The sequence below is a fragment of the Apteryx mantelli genome, chromosome 2, assembly GCF_036417845.1.
Source record: "Apteryx mantelli isolate bAptMan1 chromosome 2, bAptMan1.hap1, whole genome shotgun sequence".
Taxonomy (NCBI): domain Eukaryota; kingdom Metazoa; phylum Chordata; class Aves; order Apterygiformes; family Apterygidae; genus Apteryx; species Apteryx mantelli.
The window spans coordinates 137,890,422-137,912,205 of NC_089979.1; the positions used below are offsets into that span (position 1 = coordinate 137,890,422).

Below are 21,784 nucleotides of genomic sequence, written 5' to 3' on the forward strand. Positions count from 1 at the left end.
GCTTCATTGAATTGTTTGAAGCTCCTTGTGCATGCGGAGAAGATGTGGATGGTGTTTTTAATTGAACCTGCAATCTCTAGAGAGAGTGGAGGCCCAGAAATGCAAGCTTCCACCCAACCACTAAGAATGCGTGGTCTCAGCAAGCTCGTATAGGCTATCCTCATGCCATCACTGCTATGGTTTCTCTCCTGCAAGTACCTATCCAAATAGCCCTGGATACCTCTACTTACCTTGGATATCCTACTGTGCTGAAGGTCCCACCTCCAACTGCAGTAAAAACATACACTTGAATACTTGGACAAGGACATTTCAGTCCACCAGAAATGCTAGAAGTTTTGATCTATCATACATCTCATTGATTTTTCAGAGTACTTTCAGAAAGTAGTCTACCTCCCTTTCCCAGGGGTAGGCTCTGGTTAATTACTAAAAACTGCTGTTCAAATCAGTGTCTGTTCTGCATACTGTGATCTCCAAACATCATAGGACACTAGCATGGTAGAGGAAGCAAGTGCAATTGGTTGTCATAAAGAGAAAAAAGGATGAAGATCATCTTCGAGGGTTATGAGCTCTTGGACCAAAATCACTAGCACTTTAATCAAAAGGACTTTTAATATTGATGTAAATGGGATGAAGATTTCTGTCTGGTGGATAACTGAAAAACTCTTTGGTGGATAAGCACAGAAATAATGTCATTATTATGGTAAGCTAACCTACAGAATAGAAACATTTATCCCCTGTTAGTACTAGTCCTTTTCGAAATGTACAAATCAAAGCTGGTTTTCATTGATCAGATTTCTACAGTTCCATCAATATTACTGTATTTTTCTTCTCTAGGCTGTGGCATTTTTATAGGTTAATCAAATATCCAATATTACGAGGAGCCATTTAAAGTGAATGCCAGAACTACTAAGAAGTAATCTGAGAATTAGATCTATTTTTGTTAGTTAAAATGATCTTGACTTGCTCATATTGTATTATACCTGATGTTCAGTAATATGATAGTACCAATACAAATAGAAAGATATCCGGTTTGAAGTTCTTAAATATCTGTTAAAAGTAGTGAGCAGGCCAAACACATTAAAATTCCATTTTCCCCCATACAAGTGTTTGCTGCAGATGACCCCCACTGATCTTAAATATATTTCTGTATCTGTAACTGAATAGAGGTTTTCCGTACAGCATGTTCTAATGGTACTCTGGCCTTTAGCCAACAAGGCACTGAATAAGGCTATTTTTAAAATACAGAAACTGGGAACAGCTGCAGCAATCAAATTTGATAAAAACAGAGAGGAACTTTGCTTTTTTTACGGTTTGTCCAAGTTTAGACTCCTTTCATAGAACAGCTTTTGTTCTGTTGGATGAAGGGGGTATAAGAGTAACACAGTGAAATCCTTTTGAACAAATAACTTTTAAAAGAATACAGATTAAAATAATAGGGGGCTTTTTTGGTGCAGCAGTATGTTCAATGCAATTGTACCTCAAACTACTAAAAGAATAAATCTGTAAAAAAAGAATACATTTTGTCTGCCAAGCTTTACCATGAAAGACTTTTCCATAATGATCTCCCAAAGTGGAAGATGAAACCTCTTGTTTCAAACGCTGAAAATCTGAACATCTGAACATTGGTATTTGGGAGTAGTTTTGGGGTGGAAGTGATTAAATTTGAATGCTCTAGGGGTTTTTTTTCTATTTCTCTTCTTCTACTATTAATCAAGAATGTATCTATTAAGAAGTCTCCTCTCCTTCCCCTTGGGAACCTTAAAAAAAAAAAGAGAGAGAAAGAGAGTTCACTTACGGAAAAGTTTTACAAAGGCCTTCTGTGCACATTAAAAACTTTCATAAAATATTTAATTATAGGGACTGATTCTTCTTTGTTTGCCCTCCTACTTTTTGGAAAACTTGTCACTGAATGATTAATGGGAGTCAGGAGATGATTATATACAAAATATTCAATATGCAATAGTAGGCTGAGCGGTATCTGTTAAATTATTCCATCTGAGGCATAAATCTCTGTGCTAAACTGAAAGATACTGGGTGAAATCCAGGCCCCACTGAAGTCAGTGAGAGGTTGCCACTGAATTCAGCAGAGCCAGGATTTTATTAATTGCATTAATTTTACACATCAACAATAAACATCACCTTGCAGTCTTACCCCATTAAAACTAGGTAGAGCATCATCAATTCATATGGTAGAGAAAAAATGTAGTGTTACTTCTCACATATGCATATATCTGGGTATATATCATATGTGTGTATGTCTGCATAAATATAAAATATATGTATGTGTTTGTATATAAAACATATCTGTTTATTTATTATCACAGTATCTGAGTATCTCAGTAGGGTGAAAATTACAGCAGTGATATTTCTTCCTTTCCTCCCACCAAGAGGCAGGCTTAGCTTGTTTTGTTTCATTTTGTTTTTTAAAAAAGAGAAAAAAAATATGAAGGCAAGAGTAGAGTTGAGTTTAAAATCAATACTGTCATGAAATAGATGTATGTACCTACCTCAGATTTTTAATGTTTACAAGCAAACTCAGCAATGCAGAATAGTCAAAACTGGGTCAAATACTATAGACATAGGACTTCATGTAGAACCTTGAGATCAATATTAAGAAGGAGAATAGACTTCTATAAGCAGAGGGTTGAAATTTAGGAGCTGCTGATTTAGTTCCTGCCTGTGCCACAGACTTCATGTGTGACCTTGGCCAAGTCACTTCTGTAAACTCACGCGCTTTACCCAATAGGAATAATATTATGACTCTTGTGGGTCTATGCACAATATATTCAGTTAAGTATGAGAACAAATCTTTTGCAGGACCTAAATTTGTCTGTATACAATTTTTCATTCTGTAAAATGGATGAAATAATATTATCTTTCCCCCATGCTTTGTCTGTTTTATTTGTTTATATTATAAATTCTTGGAGACAAGGGCTGTCTCTTGTTATGTGTCTGTGAATCAGTAACATAACAGAGCCTTGTCGTCAGCTGGGCCTCTAGGTACAACTCTGACATAAACAATTACAAATATTGCGGGATGTGTTATTTCAGGTAGCTTCCCTGAAAGAAAGGAAAACAAAAAAACAGGATGCATGGATTACACTTGATTTACTGATTTCTTGAAACCAGGAATCTAATAAAAAGCTGTTCATTTGAAATCAGGCAAATACTGTGACATTAAACACATCCTTAGCATTTTATACAACAGCGGTTCCTATTTCTGCATATGAAAGTGCCCTCACATTCCTGCATAATGGGAAGTTCTTTTTCTCTGTTCCGAGAAGATATTGAAGCTTTCATGTGGTGCAGAGCATTGCACTCGAAAGGTTTTCAAGGATCCTCTGGCATCACACCAGTTTTCAAATTCTTATCCAGTATTTTAACTGGAACTAAAAAATTTCCCGTGTGCTGATTACCAGGGTTTGATTGCATTTTAGTCAGCCGTGGAGCCCCTTCTCTCTGAAGACAAACTGCTGCCAGAGACAGATTTACCACTGACCAACAGTGTTTTTATGCAAATGTGCCTGAGTGAGTGCAGTAACCCCAAATTATAATAGAGTCATTCAATCTCTTGCCACGACAGCAATATTTATATATTACAAAGATAAATTGAATATCAAAACCAGTTCCATTATACATGGAAAGTTCTCTATGTAAATCAGTATTTCTAATTACACCGTGCTTCTTCCCACCCCCTACCCCATTTCGTTTCCTTGCTGTATCTTCACAGATGAATTCCAAATGTGTTACTCTATTGTGAATTCACTTTGAATATTGAAATGTTTAGCTAATGCCAAGCTAATGGATAATGTAAACTCCTCACTGAGAAACTTTAAGGTCTCCAAGTGTGTTTCCTCATGACTAGGGAAAGTGCTATAAAGGGCTCATATGCACGTGCAGTGTTTCATCTGCCATTTGTGCACCTTTCTGTCTGGACTTCTTTTCCTCCTGCTGCCCAATGGGAGGAAACAGGCAGGCATCTCCCTAGTGACTTTATCCACCCATGGGGAATGAGTGCAAGGGGTCAGGTGCCCCTCTGCACGCTAGTCACCAGCTGCTGACATCCGCCTACCCCCTGAGAGCTGGCTTTGTTTACTGATGGGGCTAATACGAGGAGACACGTGAAGTAGTTTGGTTTATGGAAGAGGGCAGGAGAGGCACGGTGCTGTGAAAACATTCCCACACACTCTAACAGCTCATTCACATGGAAAACAAGTGAGAGCCTTCAGCTCTTTCACAGAGCTCACAGTAGAAGAAGCTGACCCAAGAACCCAAAGGCATCAGTCAAAAATCACTTTCCTCATACACTAATACGAAGATACTCTCCACCTGTGAGACCAGCTCTCATTTAGGCAACTAAATGACATGGCTGGATTGAAAAGCTGCTCAGTATCTGATAGCTGTAATTGTTCACTCTTAGCAACTACACTCTTTTTGAAAATCTGATCTTCAGTCTCCTAAACCTACAACCAGCTAAAACTGGTTATAAAAGATAAAGCATGCATTGGAGCACATAGAAATTATTAGTGCATTCACCACTTTATTGTTTTATCTATAGACTAAAATCTGCATAATGCCAAAGAACTGCAATACATCTATAAAAATTGCATTTATTGCTATATAGTATGGTAGAGACATACACAGACAAGCACAAGAGCATGTAATTTTAAAGGATCATTTGGGGACTCAAAAGGAATTACTTTCTGAATTATGTCCCAAACACAGTTAGGGAAGTCCATGTTAAAGCCTGTTCTAAGCAATACATGATGTGTAATGGAAAGCAACATTCATTATTCTGGATAAAAAATACATAAGATCTATAAAAAGATAACAAGAACAGTCCCACTAGGTCAACCCACAAGTTCATGTAGCTCAGTATCTGACCTCTAACACCAGCCAGTATTGTATCATTAGAAATAAACTATAAGAGGGCAAAATTACAGTGATTCTTCCATGAAGATACGCTCCCAGGTATGTGTCAATTTGTGATTTGGGGAATTTCTAAAGTCCAATATGGCATCAGTAGTTTCATGAATTTGCCTAATTATTTTTTTTAACTTATCTAAACTTTTCAGCATCTGTAATATCCTGTGATCATCCTGCAATGATGGGTTGCATGGTTTAATTACATATTACATTAAAAGTATTTCCTGCTTGTTCTAGAAACATTATGACACTCCCTTTCTGGAAATTTGAGAAATAATGAATAACAGTACTCTTCACCTAATCCATGACACTCAGGATTTCCTCTGACTTTATCATCCTTCCTCTGTTCATCTCTTTTCTTCTCTGAAGAGTCCTAGTCTAGTCCTAGTCCTAGTCAAACCATATTTGTTACCACGTTTGCTGCTCTTTTCTCTGTAATTTCCAGTTATTTTATATCTTTCTGTGGATGAGTGGATCAGAGCTACAGATACTGTACTGCATGGAGTTACCAATCATAATATTTGAATTTTGATCACCATTGAGCATTGAGCTGGTATTTTCATAGAAGTAGCCAGAATAACTCCACAACTAATTTCTGCATGATAGTATTAACTTAAAGCCCATCATAACATATATACATATACAAATATATATACACACACATATGCACACATACATACATACATATATATATGGAGAGAAAGAAAGAAAGAGAGAACAGTGTACCTCTGTTTCCCCTCATTGGAATTAGGTTACATTTTTTGGATTCTTGCCTTTTTATTGCCCCATCACTCAGTATTGTGAAATCCCTTTACAACTTTTTTTAATGGGCTTTTGTCTTTTCTTTCCTGAATCCTCAGCAACTCACTATCTACTCCTATTTCAAAGTTATTTAGGGGAATATGTTGAGCAGTACAGAGCCAAGCACAGATCTTTCTAAGAAATTAGTGATAACCTTCCACCACAGTGAAGAGTGACTTTTCCTTTCATATCTTTTAATTTAAAAGAGGAACTGACCTCTTTTAAGAGCGCTTAGTTTCTTTCAGAGTCTTTGGTAAGGACCTTTTATGAACAGTCAATTCATTGATGTCTTGACCCTTTATATTAAACTAGAGTACCCATATCCATGTAACATCTTTGAAAAATTGCACTAAAATATACACTCACTTTTCCACTTTTGCTCACTCTAAGTTTTTATCAAAGTCAATAGAGTTGAAGCATTGTTGAAATGTACGTTGGCTATGTAGACCCATGCAGGTCAAATATATTAGCAAGGGCAGTAGCAAAAACTAACCCTAAGTTAAGTCTTCAGAATCAATTGCATGTTACATTTGCTTTAGTTCTAACTGATTCTGAAGGAAGGTTATGTCTAAATTAAGTTCGATGCTAAAAATATTCATATTTGGCCTAAAATAACCCCACTTTGGGAATGTGCCATTGCAAATGCAAAGCTTTTGAAAAGGCTTCACTTTTTTTGGTATATGAAAGTATTGTTCAGTTCCATCTTCCAGTGTTTAATATACCACATTTTTGGAGATATGTGATGTGGATCAAAGGGCAGTATTTGGCCCTTAGTTAACTGCTGTCACTGGCACTAATCTCACAGCTATTGAAAAATGATGCATCAAATTTATATCATTGCAAATGTCACTATTCTGAATCTTGCATATGTTGCCTGAGCTGTCAGTAATAAAAATCTGTTCTTAATTATTCTCCCACTTTTAAAAATAATAATTTTCTAATAACCCAGTGAATAGGAATTTGATGTTTTCTTTGGCTAGAAACATTTTAATGATTTAGTACATCTATAAAATTCTGTGTGCTTTTATAATTTAAAAGCTTTTGCAAATGAGTAGGACTTTCCAAATTAAATCTCTGTGGATATCAGGAAAATCTGATGTTTAAATCTGAGTTAAGATTGAAAGGGTATGAATAACTTCAAGCAAAATATTTTAGAAGAATGCCATCCTTTAAACAAACAATTCAGCAGAAAGCCAAACATATAAAATTAGGTTTACATGTGTTGTAGTCATGCAAACTATAAAAAAGCATAGTTAAAATCCATCCTATTATATATTTCAATTTATTGTCCATCTTATTGTTTTCCATAATAGGAAAGAATTGGGTTTATTTTTCTTAATTTGCATTATATGAAGACGATTTCACCCTGACAAGAAAATTAATATAGCAAGGAACACTAAGAAAACCTAAGAATAAAAATGAAGGCATTGGATAGCATTAGTCTTTCTGGTTGGAAGCAGAATAATCCAGATTGTAAATCCTATTTGCTTTTAATACTTTTTTTTTTCCTATAACAGTACTTTTTTAATTTAATTACTTTCATTCAAAGCCCAAAGAAGTGAACAGAAAAGACTCCCTTTGAAACTTTGGACTTGTCTCAAAGATATGATAATTAGCATGAAACTCTACCTTCATTAAAGGTTGAAGGGTTTAAAATATACAAAGAGTAATGTGCTCTTTTTCTTTCGTTCTTCAATGTGATGATAGACTAACATTTTAGCTCATCTCTGCTTCACCAAATAGCATATCTTTTGGGAACATGGATATTAACAGCTAGTCTATAAAACACACATAATATACAGCTAAAAAATTGTTTCTTTGTCTTGTCTATCTGGTCTTGGCAACAGACACTTAAACTGGAGCATGCAGAACATTTTATACAAAACATCCTTGTTGGTTCTGAATAAGATTTCATTACCTTTGTTGGTTGCTTCTCAAAACAGACTGCTATATTACTGTTCAGGGTTCTGGTTGTATCTCTGTTTGTATCTGAAATTCTAGATGATAGAATTTGTCCTTGCTCCTTGAAGTCAAACAACTTAATATTTATTTTGCCAGAAACATTATGTTTTTAAGATATTTTTAGAAGTTTAATGCCAAAATCCTATGTAATCAAAAAGCAATGTAAAACAAAAATATGTAAGTGGGTGCAAACAAGCACTCCAAAGTTCAGAAACGCTGGATGAATAGTTGCTTATAAAAGTTTAATTCTGCACTTTTTGCATTGAATCTGTGCACTTATTGAGGCAAAAGTCCTGTGCAAAAAATAATAAGTAGTCACATAATTAAAGACTATTGTAATGCATGCAAACACAAAGGTGAATTAGAATTGTGCACACTGTTTTTAAAAGGATTGTATAGAAGAGATTCCAGCAGTGCCTGGGACATGGACTTTACCAGATTTTAAATATCTCGTGAAATGATAGAGACCATAAATTTCTAAAATGCAAACTTTTCACTCAATGTGCTTCAGGTAAACAAAAGATGAGTCTTTCCTGTTTTCTCCCATAACAAAATTCTTAGTTCTGTATGTATGTATGTATTAAAATAAATAATGAAGAGTATTATTGTATTGTAAAATCACTTTGGTCAGGATATTTTAGAATGCTGTGATGACAGGCCCACATGTGCCCAGCCTTAAAGCTGCAATCACTGCTTAGGAATCATCACCTTAATCACTTTTGCCAGTTCTGTTCACCTCATCCTGTATCTTTTATCAGCTGGTCTTCTGAAAAAAATTCTAACTAGTTAGGATGACTGCTGTCAAAATCATTTCTAGACAAAATATTTTTTCTAATAGAAAAATTTTCAACACTTTCAGATCTAAGTGACCAACTTATGGAAGTCGTTGGTCTGGAAGGAGCTATGGAGATGGGTCAGATATATACAGGCTTGAAAAGTGCCGGAAGACGTCTTGCCCAGTGCTCATCTGTTGTCATCAGGTACTGGCATCTCTGATATGCACTGTACTGTTGCAGTACAACAGTAATGTTTTACACATTACCGGTTCACTTTCTTTGGTAACTTAATAGTCATGATTACTGTATTTATTGCTTATGAAAGTATTATTGTAATATATTAAATAGTAGTAATTTACAACATGTTCAAGGGAAATTTGTCAAGGAAATATTTATTCCATTCATATTCTATGCCCATAAGTTTTCCTTTCTTTAAATGCGTCAAAAAGCTAGAAAGAGGGTGTTTACATTTAGGCTTCACATGTTGTATTCAACTCTCATTTCATCTTATGAGGAAATATTATCAAGCAGTTGGAGCAAAAAGAGTAGGGCCTGAACATCTTGGGTTTTATTATTGACATAGACTCTGGGCAATTTTGAGCAAAAAGTCATTTAACATCACTTTAACACATTTTAACCCATTTCTAATGCATTCCTCGCCAGGGAATAGTAGCATGTAATTAGTATTTGTAAAGCATGTTTTTGATCCTTAGAAGTCAAAGTGCTCTGTTTTTAATTTATTTGTTATTTACTGAACACTGACAAGTCACTAATAATAAATGCATTGGTATGTGTAAGCTATGAACAGTGGAGCAAGCTAATTTAGTTGTATTTTATCATTTACTAAGCTAAAAGTGACCATAACATTTACAGTAAAGGAAATTTAGGTTAGCTGTTAAGGAGAAAATAACCATTCTAACTTTTGGATTAGATAAGTACAGGAAAAGAGAGAGATGAAGAATTTTTCAGGACTGGTAGGAGTGGGGAAGGAATTTACAACATTTTAGCCCTTCCTTCTGTGATCCTGTGCTTTTCTTTTGTAAAATTAAATGTTGTGAATGGAAATCTTATTGTTAAGAGCTATAAATATATGTTTTCAAATTTTATTTCAGTATCTGTTTTCAAAATTTTAATAGAATCATAAGTTATAAATTAAAGTCTAAGAAGCCTAAAATGAGGCATAAAGTAAGGTAATTATTGAAGCATATTAATGAAAACTTTAATAAAATAAGTAGGATTTTCTAAAGGACCTGGTATATTTTTGAGAATCTCCTGAAGAATTGCGTGGTGTTGACTTCAAAGTATTCTGTCATGTTGATGAAGAAGAGAAATGAGAATGCTTCCTTCCAACCTTCTTTGGATACCAAGAGATTGCAGGACCACAGAAGCACCTTTCTCAAGCTATGAAGTGAAGGCTCATTGCACATTCTTCGCTTCATCCACATATGCCCATAGATGACAGTGATTAAGCTCACAAACTGTTAGGGTCCAAGCCAGAATTTCTACTGACCATTATGAGTGCTCAATTGATTCTTTTTTCGCTATTATTTAGTCTATGTTATTTCCAATAGGCCTGTATGGAAACCATTATAACACAGAAATATAGGGTTGTAAGAGACCCCAAAAGATCATCCTTTTGTTTTTCTTTCTAATTGTCTATACTTTGCTTAATGTGGTATCCAAAAGTATACGTGGAACACTGGCTGCAGCTCTATGCTAAAATCAGTGCCCCTTTACTAACAATTTGAATTTATAACACGGTGAGTTAAAGCCTCTGAATATAGTACAATTGTCACATGTTATGTGAGTGCTCTGTCTAACCCAGAGTTAGACAAAAGCATGAAAACATCTTTTATGGTTCTAGCAAACATTGATGGTAGAGCTAAGGTATATTTCTTATTTCCTTTATAGCAGTCAGTCAAAGTTACCAAAAATAGCAAAGGTTTCTTTGTCTTTTCAGTTAATAAAGTTTAGGCCTGAAGGGGTTTTTTTTGCATAATTCACTCTTTATTTCACAAATTACAGACTATTCTCCCATGAGAGAGTAGCATATTAGTAGCAAGATGTGTGAATGTTTGCTATATTTTTATATTTATGTTGAAAATGAAGCTAAGGCTTGTTTATGCTGTCTACTAGGAGGGTTAATTTTATAAGCATGTTTCATTATACCAGAGATTATATAGAAGTTTAGGATAAATCAGGATTATATGAATCTATGCCATCTTATATATGTCTCTTTAATACATAAATTTATCAGTTTTGTCTAGTTACTTTTACTTATACAATGAAATATATTACTTCAGGACCAGCAAGTCTCTGCCTATGCAGATAGATGGGGAACCTTGGATGCAGACCCCTTGCACAGTAAGTATACTCTTATCTCTGAGAAGAGTGCTGAACAAAAAGGAATATTCAGAAACTTTCTTTATGGCACTGAAATGACAATAGTCAGAAGTATTTACTAATTTATTTAATTTCACTTCTTAAGTGACAGAAGCAAAATATTTGTGATGAAAAAGACAACCATTGCCATCAATATTGACTTAATTTACTTAAGTAGCTTTCTCACACAGCATTATTATGTAGTTCGCACCCACTGCATTTTTAATTAATCATGCTGTTTTTTCCACAGGTTGGGATGGAGTAAAAAGACAGGCATTATTATGATATTTATTTTAAACTTTGGAGAATGCATAGAGGATACAGTCCCAGTATCCTGTTACCTAGTGTCATCTTTTTTTTATGATGAACTATCACATTTTTACTCTATTGATTGCTGAGGAAGACCTGATATTAGTTATGGTGCTAAAATGTATGTGACTAATAACTCTTATAAAACTTAGGAAGACTTTCCATTTACCTTAGAGAGCTCATAGCAAGAACATTTTGTTTAAAGCTGAAGTTTTGAATGTGCTGATTGAATCATACAAGATAAATAATAATTAAAAACCCTTACGGTTGAAAGGAGAAGGGAAGGAAATTAATCTCTTATGTTACGGTGTTTCAGTGCCCACAGGTATGAAATGGGGGCCAGTGAACAGGAAGAAGAAATCCTTTCCTCCAAATAGTATAGAATGGGGAGGAGGCTGCTCAGGGCAGGTTCTTTGAATAACTCTTAATAGACAAAAAAACAAGGTGTAGCTCTAAAAACACTCCATTATTATCCCTCTCCAGTAGGTTATAGAGGCTAACTGAGCAGTTTAAGACAATGTTGAAGAAGTTTAAGCTCATTATCGTTGAGTAGAGTCATAGTAACATGTTTTAATGTGCTATTTTAGTAATTTTGTTTCCCTAAAGAAAACCTGTGATTTTAAGTAGATGAATTATTGTAGCCTTACAGTCTGTAAGTAAGACAAACCAGCAATGTGACAAGCCAGAAGGCATCCCACCACAGAAGGGGTAATTCTCCAGACCAGGGTACTGGATCACTTCCATGAACTTCACCTCCTTAGTAAAATTCAAGGCTACATAAAGAAAATAAAAGGGAGCTGTAGAGTCGGGAAAGGCTGAATTCTAATTCTCTGTGGTAAGCACCTCTGATCCTGCAATGAGAACCATGTGAATGCACCCTATGTGAAGACAAAACAGTGGGAATTTTACAAGACTTAGTCCGGAAAATCTTTCTGAGTTAAGAGATACCATTATTTTTACCTCTACTACAGGGATGGCTCAGTGCAGAGCAACAGTACTGTACCTAGCAGTTATTTGTTCAAGAAAAAGACATGAAATTTTTCAGTTGCCAGATTACAGTAGAGAACTTATGGAAGGATGCTGGCAACAAAATGGGCTTTTTTTTGTTTGATTGCTTGCTCCATGCAAAATCCCTGCTATCTGATTGATAATGCTAGCATAAGCTGCCTGCATGATTGAGGGCAACCCTGGGAAAAGACACAGTTCTTATACTTCAATTGCTGCCTTAAGGAAACAGCAAATAATTACTGATAATTACTGCTGTCCAGTTAAAGTACCCTTTTAAAGGGGATAGAAATGGCATATACTTTTCTGTGGAACCCTTCCCTTTTGCTCTATCATTGTTAGAAGAGCATATTTTGTGTTATATAAAAAAGCTACACTACTGAATGTATTTATTTCATCTGAGAAGAAAATACATGAACTATTTGTCTACAGTACTGCTCCACCATGAATTTAGATATAGAATATTCATTTTATTTTATCTTAGTTATTTTGCAGGATTTTTTCTGCTGCTGAGGAGCTTAAAGTATGTATTGCAATTGCTCCTTACATTATTATACATCTGCCCTGGCCTGTTCTCTACATCTTATGAAGGAAAAAACATGTATGTTCCAACCTGTCTCCTCCTCACTGTAATTCTAACCAAGTTAGAATTTTTCCTTAAGGTTCTCTGCAAAGTAACTAGGAATTCCTCCTGAGATAATGCCAAAGGTGGATGTTAGATTTCTCTCAGCTGAAGTTTAAGATTTGACTTCCAAGTGTGTGCTTCAGAGGGGGCTTTGTTTGAAAGCCATCGTGTATTTGATCACATAGGTGATCAAATGGAGATAGGGATGGTCTCTCAGTGATGTGTATGCAAAACCAGAGTCTGAAGAAAACATAAAATCAAAACACATTTTTAAGTGTAGCCAACTATGTAACCAGTTGCATCCTGCAAGAGCTCAAATTTCAGAAAAAATATGAAGTGAACAATATGAGAGTCATGAGCTTTTGCCTTCTCTGCAGACAAAATCAGTTTTCTCCCAGAATTACCTGCAAGTGAATGAGTAATTGCTAGTTTTTAAACAGGGAAAATCTGGATGACCAGATAAAGAAATACTGACTTCTGTTTCTTAAGAAACACATGAGAGTTTGTTTTTCCTTTTTTCCCCCTATCTCTTAGGAAATCTCTTTCCCTAGCTCTTACAAGGAACTGAGGCCCATGTATACAGCTGCCGACACTAACACATCAGGCACCGTGACGTGGTGAGGAGATACCCATACTAGCTCTGGACTCGCATTTTTATATGTAGGATGCTGAGGGAGGGTGCTTATTAGTATAGGCTAATGTTAGCCTACACTAATAGTATAGTAGTTGAAATAAACCAAGTTTCATTTTGGCATGGTTATCTCAGGAACCCAATGAGCTGAGTAGCCCCTTTGGGATGGATCTGTAGACTGCAAGTTGTGTGCAGGTGATGATGTGTGCCAATCACATATCTAAACCCCGCCGAGGGACAAGACGAAGAATCTCCCCAGTCATTAGGCCTATTGGGGTATTGGCTCTTGTGAATGATTCTGTAATGTGTGAGGAACCTAAAGATCTTACGCAGGAGCTGTGGATTGTGCTACTAGTGTAGCATTTATCCTCAAATTAAGTGTGATGATGCTGAGTACTTAGCACCTGTGGGACCATTTTGGAGTCAGGTCTACAGTCTCTCAGTCCCTACTGGCTTAGTAAGACTTCTTTGGAAATTAGACAAGCTGCTTATAACTTCAGTGTCACCTGAGTTCGGTAGTTCTTGGGGATATAAAAATTACAGAGATTAAAGTGAGAAAGAAATTCAATCTATCAGCGAGTATTGATTCAACTCTGTCCCAAGGTGCAAGTGGTTACGCTCGGAAGTCCTTTTCTGTTTCGCATTCAGATTTTGCAAGTGATTTTTCAAGAAATCTGGTTTGACCTGATCAAAATTCTCCTGCTTGATTCTATTAAGCAGACTAAGGAAAACAAGTTCTGTATCAAATCCCTGTTATATATGGGATGACATCAGCACATGGAGGCTTTGAAGTTTATTTCCTGTTTTGTTTTGTTTTTTTCCCTGAAGTTTGTTTCCTATTTTTTTCCTGTTGATGTGAGAATGGAAGCAATAAGCTCAGCTCTGCTACTTCTCTGTTCTGACGTTATACAAAGAGCACGAGCTGCTGATAGCTGTTCCTTCTCAAACATATAGAGACCATGTACCCCAAAAATGACACAGTAGACTGAAAAATATTGTGGAATGCAATAGATAATGCAGTGATCTCCCAGAAGCTACATGATTTGTGATTTTTCTTTCCTGTGATTTGCTTTAGTACTAAAAAAATTAGTGTGCTTCATTTACCACCTTTTACCATCTTCTATTGCACATTCCACTAGCATCTCTAAAAGAGAGCAGAAGTACATTCTTGCTTGTTCTATGCATACTTAAAAATGTGAATGGCCCTGCTCTAGATATCTTACCATCCAGAATTTTCAGTATGTTGAACATACGCAGACTGCAGTGTCTGACAAAGTCACTCTGCTCTGGTATAATAAGATGCAGAATCTGAATGTCAAATTGTATTGTTTTCACTGTTTTTTATAGAAGAGTCTTTGGGAGAAGGAAAGATGATAATGTTAATGTTATGTTAAACATCTTGTCTGATTAGCTGAGGAGGAAATTCTATCAGAGCTCTGCCAGACAAATATAGCAACATGAAAGATATCTATGGTTTCACCTGATCTCCAAACAGGTCATTAATAGCAATGAAATTTCAAAGACTCTCAAGTTAATTTGATAAACTTCTAGCTTCAGCCATCAGGATTTTTTTTAGAAAAATAATCTTTCAATTTAAGTACATAAATTATTAGCATTGTTTTGAAAAATCTATAAGAATATGCTGTCTTAACTAGAAATAACTGTGATTTCAGTTCTTTCATCTGTTTCTGACTTGTTTGGCATCATGTTTGAAAGAGCCTTAAGCTGCTAACATCATTAGATTAAAAGTGGAAGGGAGAAATGTTTATAGAATATGCAAGAATATTGCCTGAATGAAGGAATAAAACTGATAACCGTAGGGAGAGCCATTATAATGGACTGCCAGAAATGCAATTTCATAGACCTCCAAAACAAAACATATAACATATCTTGTGTATAATAGTATTTTTAGAATCATTTCCTGAAAGGTATATTTTTAGTAAGCCATTTAATGATGAAACTCAGAAATAAAATTTCAGAATATTATAATTTGTATGTACTTGAAAATAAGTTTGGAATGAACGGATGGTTTCTTTCTAGCCTTTCCTTTAGTTCCTAAAGATGTGATGAACCTGAGCACAGAGGGCCTACTGAAATCCTACCTTTCTAGTTAAGTCCAGAGAGAAACAAGAACTAAAATCAAAAAGAGCTTGTAATCATATTCACGATATGGCAGGGCTGTGTAAGAAAGCTAAAAGGAAGAATCACAGATTTGCTTTCATGTAGCTCCATTGGCTCCCACACCCCATAGATGGCAGGAGGAATCTGCAGCTGTTTTCTAGCCTGTCAGTCTGTACAGTATCCTCTTTCCATGTCAGTGAATGTAATGAGATTTTTTTTGTCAGTTTTTTTAAAAAGTGGGAAATTAGACTTTTGTATCTGTTTGTTTAGGGCAAAGAGGAACTGGGTCCTAGCTACAGCAGCTGATGTTAGTAGAATATTAGGCAGTTATTACATAGTTAGGGTATAAGTGGATATGTAGAAAAAGTTTTTGGTGTTATAATAAAATGCTGTATCTTTCCCCCCTCTTTTGAGTAACAATGTGCATACATTTCTGTTTCTACGCCAGAGTGCTTTTATGAGGTTCTAACAATTTATTGTGTAGCTGGGCATTATTTTTTGTGCTCACAGGTACACTGCGCATTAATTAGTTTTGTTTACCTATGAATATTTTTTCTTAATTTCACAACAGTAGTTTTTGTAATTGACAAAGCAATTTACTGCATGTGTGCTTTCTGCACCCCAGACAAATATGTTAACGTGTAATGTACCTTTCTTTCCAGTTCAGATTGTTAAGAAAAGAATTAGTTGTGACTAATTGCCAATTAATTTGCAGTGGTTTAAGGGGGGAAGGGGGAAAAAACAATTGCACCTACTAATTAAAATTTAAAATATTCCAAAGTGTCATCTTTAGGTGTCTGTGGAATACATAATTTCCATTTTTGTTCTGCACTGGATCTGTAACAACCCTGAGCTTGACAGCTCTATTAATTTAAAACCTCAGTGATACCTATTAGTACAAAACATGAAAAAAATTCCATTAATCATTTATTTTAATTTTGCAGCTCTGTCATTTTCTCAGTATGTTTAAAAATAATGATGACACCATAATGTTTTCAATCTACCTGTGTGAAGGGGAAACGGATCACACTACTTAGGAGAGAGACTAGAGTATATTATTAGAGCTTAATTAATGCCAAACTGATTAGATTTGATTGCACTTTGCACAATAATATTGTTAAGAAATTTATTTAAAAGATGTGTTGCATAACTCTATATTTAAAACCACCAGTCTAGATCTGAGAGATTTGACCAAATGCTACATAATACAAGTCACAGGTTAATTTTTTTTTTTTTTTTTAGCACTGCCTACATTCTATAGTTCTTATTCCCATCATGATACCCAGTACAGCACTTGATCGCTTATAGGAAGATAAAAGTATTTGGCTCTCCTATGATACAGAGGTGTCACATCCATCCATTTCCCATAAAGGAAAGGAGTAAGCTATGGGCACCTAAGCTGTGGGAAACCCTCCTACCATCAAACCTACCAACAGCCAAACCCTGCTGGTAACATGGAACAAAGTGGCCATGAACTACCAGATCCAAATTAATATATTTTTATCTTTCAGTTTATCCTTCTCTCCTTAAAATACAGAAATAATACCATTTCTCTAATATCGATTGAAATAGTATAAGCAGAACTGATTATCTCTGTTTTCAGTTTTCTGTTGTCACTTAGCATTCCAGTTAGTACCTATATTTATAACACTGTATTTTGTATTAATATGAAGCATTTAGGCATTCTGTGAAGTGAGGAACACATATGTAACCAGCACATATTGCAGAAAAATGAACATAAAAGGAAAACTGATTGATCTAAAAGATGTAGTTATTACTCTCAAATTATTAATGTGCAATGCATTTTATTTACTGAATGCATTGTATTAATGTGACTTCAAGGAATAGTTTGAAACTCTGACCTGCTCCTGAAACAAATAAATATCCATTTATGCTTTTATAAACATCTTTAATATCACAAACCCAGGGTTCTCCTTTATTAGAAAATTCCCTGTCTTCGAATAGGGAGCAATTACCACCTCTACTTTTAAGAATTATGTTCTTTTTTGATTGGATCTAGTTTTCCTTCCCACAAATATATCATTAGACACACTTTCTAATACTGCAAAGGTGATTTTAAATTTGCAAATGCAGTACTTTTCTGCTAAATCTATTTACTAGATATACTAGTCCTTTAAATTTCTGTGATCATGAACTCATAGAATAAAATCTTGGCTTCAGTTAGTGAATGGGGGTTTTGCCATTGGCTTCAAGAGCTTGAGTTTAACCTATAATGTTGTACATCGGGCTTTCAACAAAAATCCATGACATCTTAGCAATTCATTTGTCTATTTACTTTCCTCCTAAATGTAAATTTGTTATTTCTATATTTTTCATGTTTTTAAATATAAATTTGTGCCATATAAAAGTATTTGATTGCTTTTTCCTCCAGCCACACTTCAGTCTCTCCCCTTAATTTATGTTTAAGAACACTCTCCTTATTTTCTGTAAGTCATCCTGTATTTTCTACAAAACTGAGTAAATGTTCTCAAAAATTATTTTCACAGAACTCCATAGTATTTTGTATGATTCTGTCAGGGTATTGTCAGTTGCTAAAAATATGCTAGCTTAGGGTTGAGCTTTCGGGTTTTTTTTTTCTGAACAATTTGTTTCTCTATATATCTTTTGTTTTGAGTCAGTTTTAAACACAGATTCACCCAGGGAAAAAGGAGAAAGAAAAAGACTAGTGAGTCTCATTTAAAGCTTCTAAAATTATATTTCTAATACAGAAGACGTGAGGTTGCTTGCTGAATGAGGGAGAAAAAGTGAATGGTAAAAATTAGTCTTTAGATACTTCATGTACACAAATGCGGAATCTACACAGAGCTATAAGTAGCCGCAATAAGATACCATTTTTTCTTTTTAACTTAACTAAATTTTGATTACTCACAACTAAAGGGTTTTTTTGTCCCTTTCAGTCTCCCGCCCAGCACTCTTAAGTCTTCAGTGCTGCTTCCTGTCTGAAAGCGTGTACTTTCACTTTTCGGTTATCCCCCAAACTCACAGCACCAACTCTGGCATTGCAGCTAGTATGGGGAGAAAAGCAGAAGCGAGAGTCCAGGGCAGAAACACAGTGCCTGAGAGTCTTGACAAGACAAAATTCGCATATTTCAGGCAAGGTATTGCTATGGTCCAGTAAAGACAGAGTGTATTACAAGCATACTGATCTCATTTTATCACCCAAATATCAGATTTTTTATCTATATTTTCCAGCAGGAAATTAAAGGAATCAATGGTTATCATTGTTAGCTAATGCAATGCTAACTTATGCTACCAAGGATACATAAAATATGTACTTTAAGTTTACATTTTATTTTTGTATTTTCAGAACATAATGTATACTTGAAGCTAGTGGAATTGTGCCAATTTGCAACAGTTGAAAATATGCCGCAGAGAAATGTATATAGGACTCCATTCTCATGTGCATGAGTGGTTAATCATGTTCAGGCATCTTAGCTGATCTCAGCTGATAGGATACAACATACTGAAGAGGTCATGGTCTCTGAAACAGATGGCTCAAGCCAAAAAAGAACATTACAAATGATAAATATTTTCTCAATATGTAATTGCATTCATCCTCAGCAGCACTGAAGAGCCCCAATCCAACATGCAATCTGTATGAGGTCTCAGGATTACTTCACCTCTTCATGCTAAAGCCATCTTTTGTGCTTTGCTCTTTTATTCATTTGAAGAATTACAATGATTTGCCTCTGAAAGGAAATTCTGAGGACATTCCTACTGCCTCATCATGGCCAAATCTTGCAATATGCTGAGCCCTCATGTCTCTCAAAGAATTTACTCACAGCAGCTGCACATTACTTTATGTATTGATCCTTAGGCTCTGGTTGATGTCATCACTATTCTCCAAGTCCCAGAGTATGTCTTATGAAGGATGTGAAAGTTGCAGAAATCCTTGAGGATTTCCAGGACCAGATCATCAGCTGGTATAAAGTGACATCAATGGAATAATGCCAGTTGATCCCAATTACAGATTTGGCTTCCAAAGTGGTGCCTGAAGCAGAATTTCTTGTGAAAAGATATGTTTATGCCAATCTTTGGAAGCAGGACTTATTTTCTGTGTGAATGTAATCTAGGTTGCCAAAAAATGATATACTAAATTTGATACTAATGAGCAATGTTGACAAAAAGAGGTCACATATGAAATATGAGACTAATGAACTAAGGTGGCATGGAAATGAACATTTGGAGAATAAAGTAAAGGCTATAATACAGTTAAATAAACCCACTTGTTCTGTTGAGATTTTTATGTTTCTGTCTCTTTAGACTGTAAAGTAAATTTCCACCCCAAGAAATGTCCTGATCTATATTTTAATGAGCCTCTCCATGTGACATACATTTTTTGTTTCATTACTATTAGTGAATGACAAGTGAAGGATATTCATTTTAACTTGAAAATGTCAGGCATGCACTTTAAGAGATATATTTTTCCAGTTTTTAATGAGGTGGTGTTTCTTTTTGAAAGAAATACCCATCTCTGATGTGGGTACTCTGCAGATGACAACTGATATTTAATAAGTGATGGTTCTCGTATTAGTCGTAGTTCACTAAAGAAAATGTCTCGGATTGCTTTTGAAAAACTCTTAGTGTCACTAGCCCAAAGGCAAGATGTGACCTTTTTATTACATAATGAGAATCATTTATTATCTTACAATGTATCTTAAAGTCACAGACAAAATGCCACTTTGATAATTGCTTTCAATTAGCTTTGAGCATAGCATACATTCATAAAATGTCTTCTCTAATTTAGACTTGAATTAGAGAAAATTGCAGACATAATCTACTTTAAGGTTGTCTCATTTAAGGTGATTCGTAGTTTTATATCAAAGAAATCAAAACGGGTGACTTTAGAGAAGTCTTGTAAAGTATTTTAAATAGGCTTTTCAATATTTGAGTCTATTCTATTACCAATTAATTAACAAATTAAAATGCTAGTTCATCATTCTTGACCTTTTTTGTGTGTTAATTTTTGACTTTCATTCATAATGGTTATTTTGAAATTAAGCAGTGTCTTGTATTAAAAGAGAAGTACAGCTTGATTAGATTTATAAATAAAGCATACAGAGAAACAGCTTATATCTTAATAATAGGCAACAGCTTGGTCTGTCAGCATGTATGTCCTTTCCAGCTTTTAAATTATTATTCACCTTGTAAATATGTAAAATATTCAACAGCTACCAATAAATCTCGCACCCAAAAAGCAAGATCACATATTGGCATGTATTTCATTCATACGATTAATAATATTGATTGCCGGTATAATTTAAAGTATTTGTGGTAACAATGATTGTACATAGATTGGCATACTGCATATGTTGTATCATTCATAAAAAATATAGGTCCTTTCATCTTTGATTAAATGAAGATGGTTGAGGAGTCACATTTAAAGATGGTTCAGGTATTTTGGATATTTGAGGTTAGGAGCTGAACTAGTTCTAGGGATAACTCTATTTTTCTTCTTTCTTCCCCCAGATAAAAATAACCCACAAGAACCAAGCACCCATGTTGATGGGACCACCTCCAAAAACTGGTCTTTTCTCTTCTATCATCAAAAGAACAAGGAACCACAGCAAGGAATAAGCCTATGTGGTTTAGTTTTTAGAAAACCAATTAGCTGTGTTGGGCTTTGGAATATTTATTCTGGAAATCTTTCAAGAATTTTAGAATATCTTCCACTTGCAAAATCATGGATTTTGGTTTAACAGTTTCTGTGACTGAGCTAATGCAAAACTATGCTATTAGAAAAAAATTATTGTCACAGTTTTGTAGGCATTTTGCATGAAGAAAGCAGATGTTTACATAAAGTGATACGGCATATTTTTTGTTGCATGCGTTACCATTTACTGATTTATGGGATAATTCTGCCATGGAATATGGGAAGAGAATGCCATGGGTAATTTGATTTTCTCTATATAATTCCATATATAATTTTTTTCTACTACAATGATCATATGCCATAGTTTCAATAATATCTCTTGATTCAAACGTCTTCAGATCAGTAACTGACTGGACCTATTTCAGAGTAAAGTTTATTACAGGTCTCATTAATCTGTGCTTTTAGTTTAGCATTTTTTTCTACCCTGAGAATATTTTTCTTCAGCTAAGTATTAAAATCTTATATCTTATTCTGATAACTCTTATGTATATGAGTAACTGTACCTGCAGAAAACACCTAAATGAACTCCCATGTGTGCAGTATTCAAGTGACTGTGATTACTTTTGTGCAAG

The 21,784-nt window shown here is 34.9% G+C and overlaps 1 protein-coding gene across 1 annotated transcript in view; it reads left to right on the forward strand.

Moving 5' to 3' along the window:
• Positions 1 to 21,179, forward strand: part of DGKB (diacylglycerol kinase beta) — a 337,863-nt gene extending 316,684 nt beyond the window's left edge. The window contains exons 24-26 of the mRNA XM_013941524.2: positions 8,549 to 8,669; positions 10,769 to 10,829; positions 21,029 to 21,179. Coding sequence (XP_013796978.1) covers positions 8,549 to 8,669; positions 10,769 to 10,829; positions 21,029 to 21,136 — 290 coding nt within the window. The 3' untranslated portion in view covers positions 21,137 to 21,179. The remainder of the gene's footprint in view (positions 1 to 8,548; positions 8,670 to 10,768; positions 10,830 to 21,028) is intronic.
• The last annotated feature ends 605 nt before the right edge of the window (positions 21,180 to 21,784 follow it).